The 768-nt window shown below is 69.8% G+C and overlaps 1 protein-coding gene across 1 annotated transcript in view; it reads left to right on the top strand.

Moving 5' to 3' along the window:
* LOC102248493 (neurogenic locus notch homolog protein 2) overlaps positions 1-768 on the top strand; it is a 52,176-nt gene that overhangs the window by 24,928 nt on the left and 26,480 nt on the right. Inside the window, 1 exon segment of the mRNA XM_014529703.1 lies at positions 581-763. Coding sequence (XP_014385189.1) covers positions 581-763 — 183 coding nt within the window.

Genomic DNA, 768 nt, shown 5'->3' with positions numbered 1-768 from the left:
GCTGTCCCAGCCCAGCCCTCGTGCCTCGGGGACAGGCCAAGCCCTGACGTCCCCCTGTGGCGGTCCCGCCCCAGCCCGGGCCTCATTCTGCAGGAGCCCTGCCTGTCCTTCCCCCCAGAAATGGATGGGGGTGTCCCGACTGGGGCGCGCTACCCCTCATCGTGCTGGGTGTGCTTGCGGGGGTCGCGGAGCCAGGGGACCAGAGATGCACCTTCTTGCTGCTGGGGTTCCCTGGAGGGGAGGGCACCCGGAGACCCCAGAGGGGTTGGGTAGGAGGAGGCACCAGCCCAGCTCTGGGGGCTCCTGGCTGGCGGGGAGGGCGCCATGGACACGGGGGCTCCTGGAGCCCCAGGAGGCTGAGTCTGTCCCATGGAAGCAGGTCAGAGCCTTGGGCTCCTGAGATGCAAATCGGCCTCCGCAGACACCATGGGGAACCCCAGTCTCCACCTGCCTGGGCTGTAGCCATGGCAACCACAGTTGCTCTGGGGCAAGCCCTTCTGTGGGGCCCCCGAGAGGTGGGCCTGGGGGATGGCCTGGTGCCCAGGGAGCAGCCGCTCTGAGCTCGGCCCCCGCCCTGCAGGCTACACGGGGCCCCACTGCGAGGTGGACATCGACGAGTGTGACCCCGACCCCTGCCACTACGGGTCCTGCAAGGATGGCGTGGCCGCCTTCACCTGCCTGTGCCGGCCCGGCTACACGGGCCACCACTGCGAGACCAACATCAACGAGTGCCACAGCCAGCCCTGCCGCCACGGGGGCACCTGCCAG

Source organism: Myotis brandtii, unplaced genomic scaffold, assembly GCF_000412655.1.
Source record: "Myotis brandtii unplaced genomic scaffold, ASM41265v1 scaffold691, whole genome shotgun sequence".
In the NCBI taxonomy this organism is placed as follows: domain Eukaryota; kingdom Metazoa; phylum Chordata; class Mammalia; order Chiroptera; family Vespertilionidae; genus Myotis; species Myotis brandtii.
Note: the sequence above shows the minus strand (reverse complement) of the source record. Positions and strands in the feature narration are given on the sequence as shown.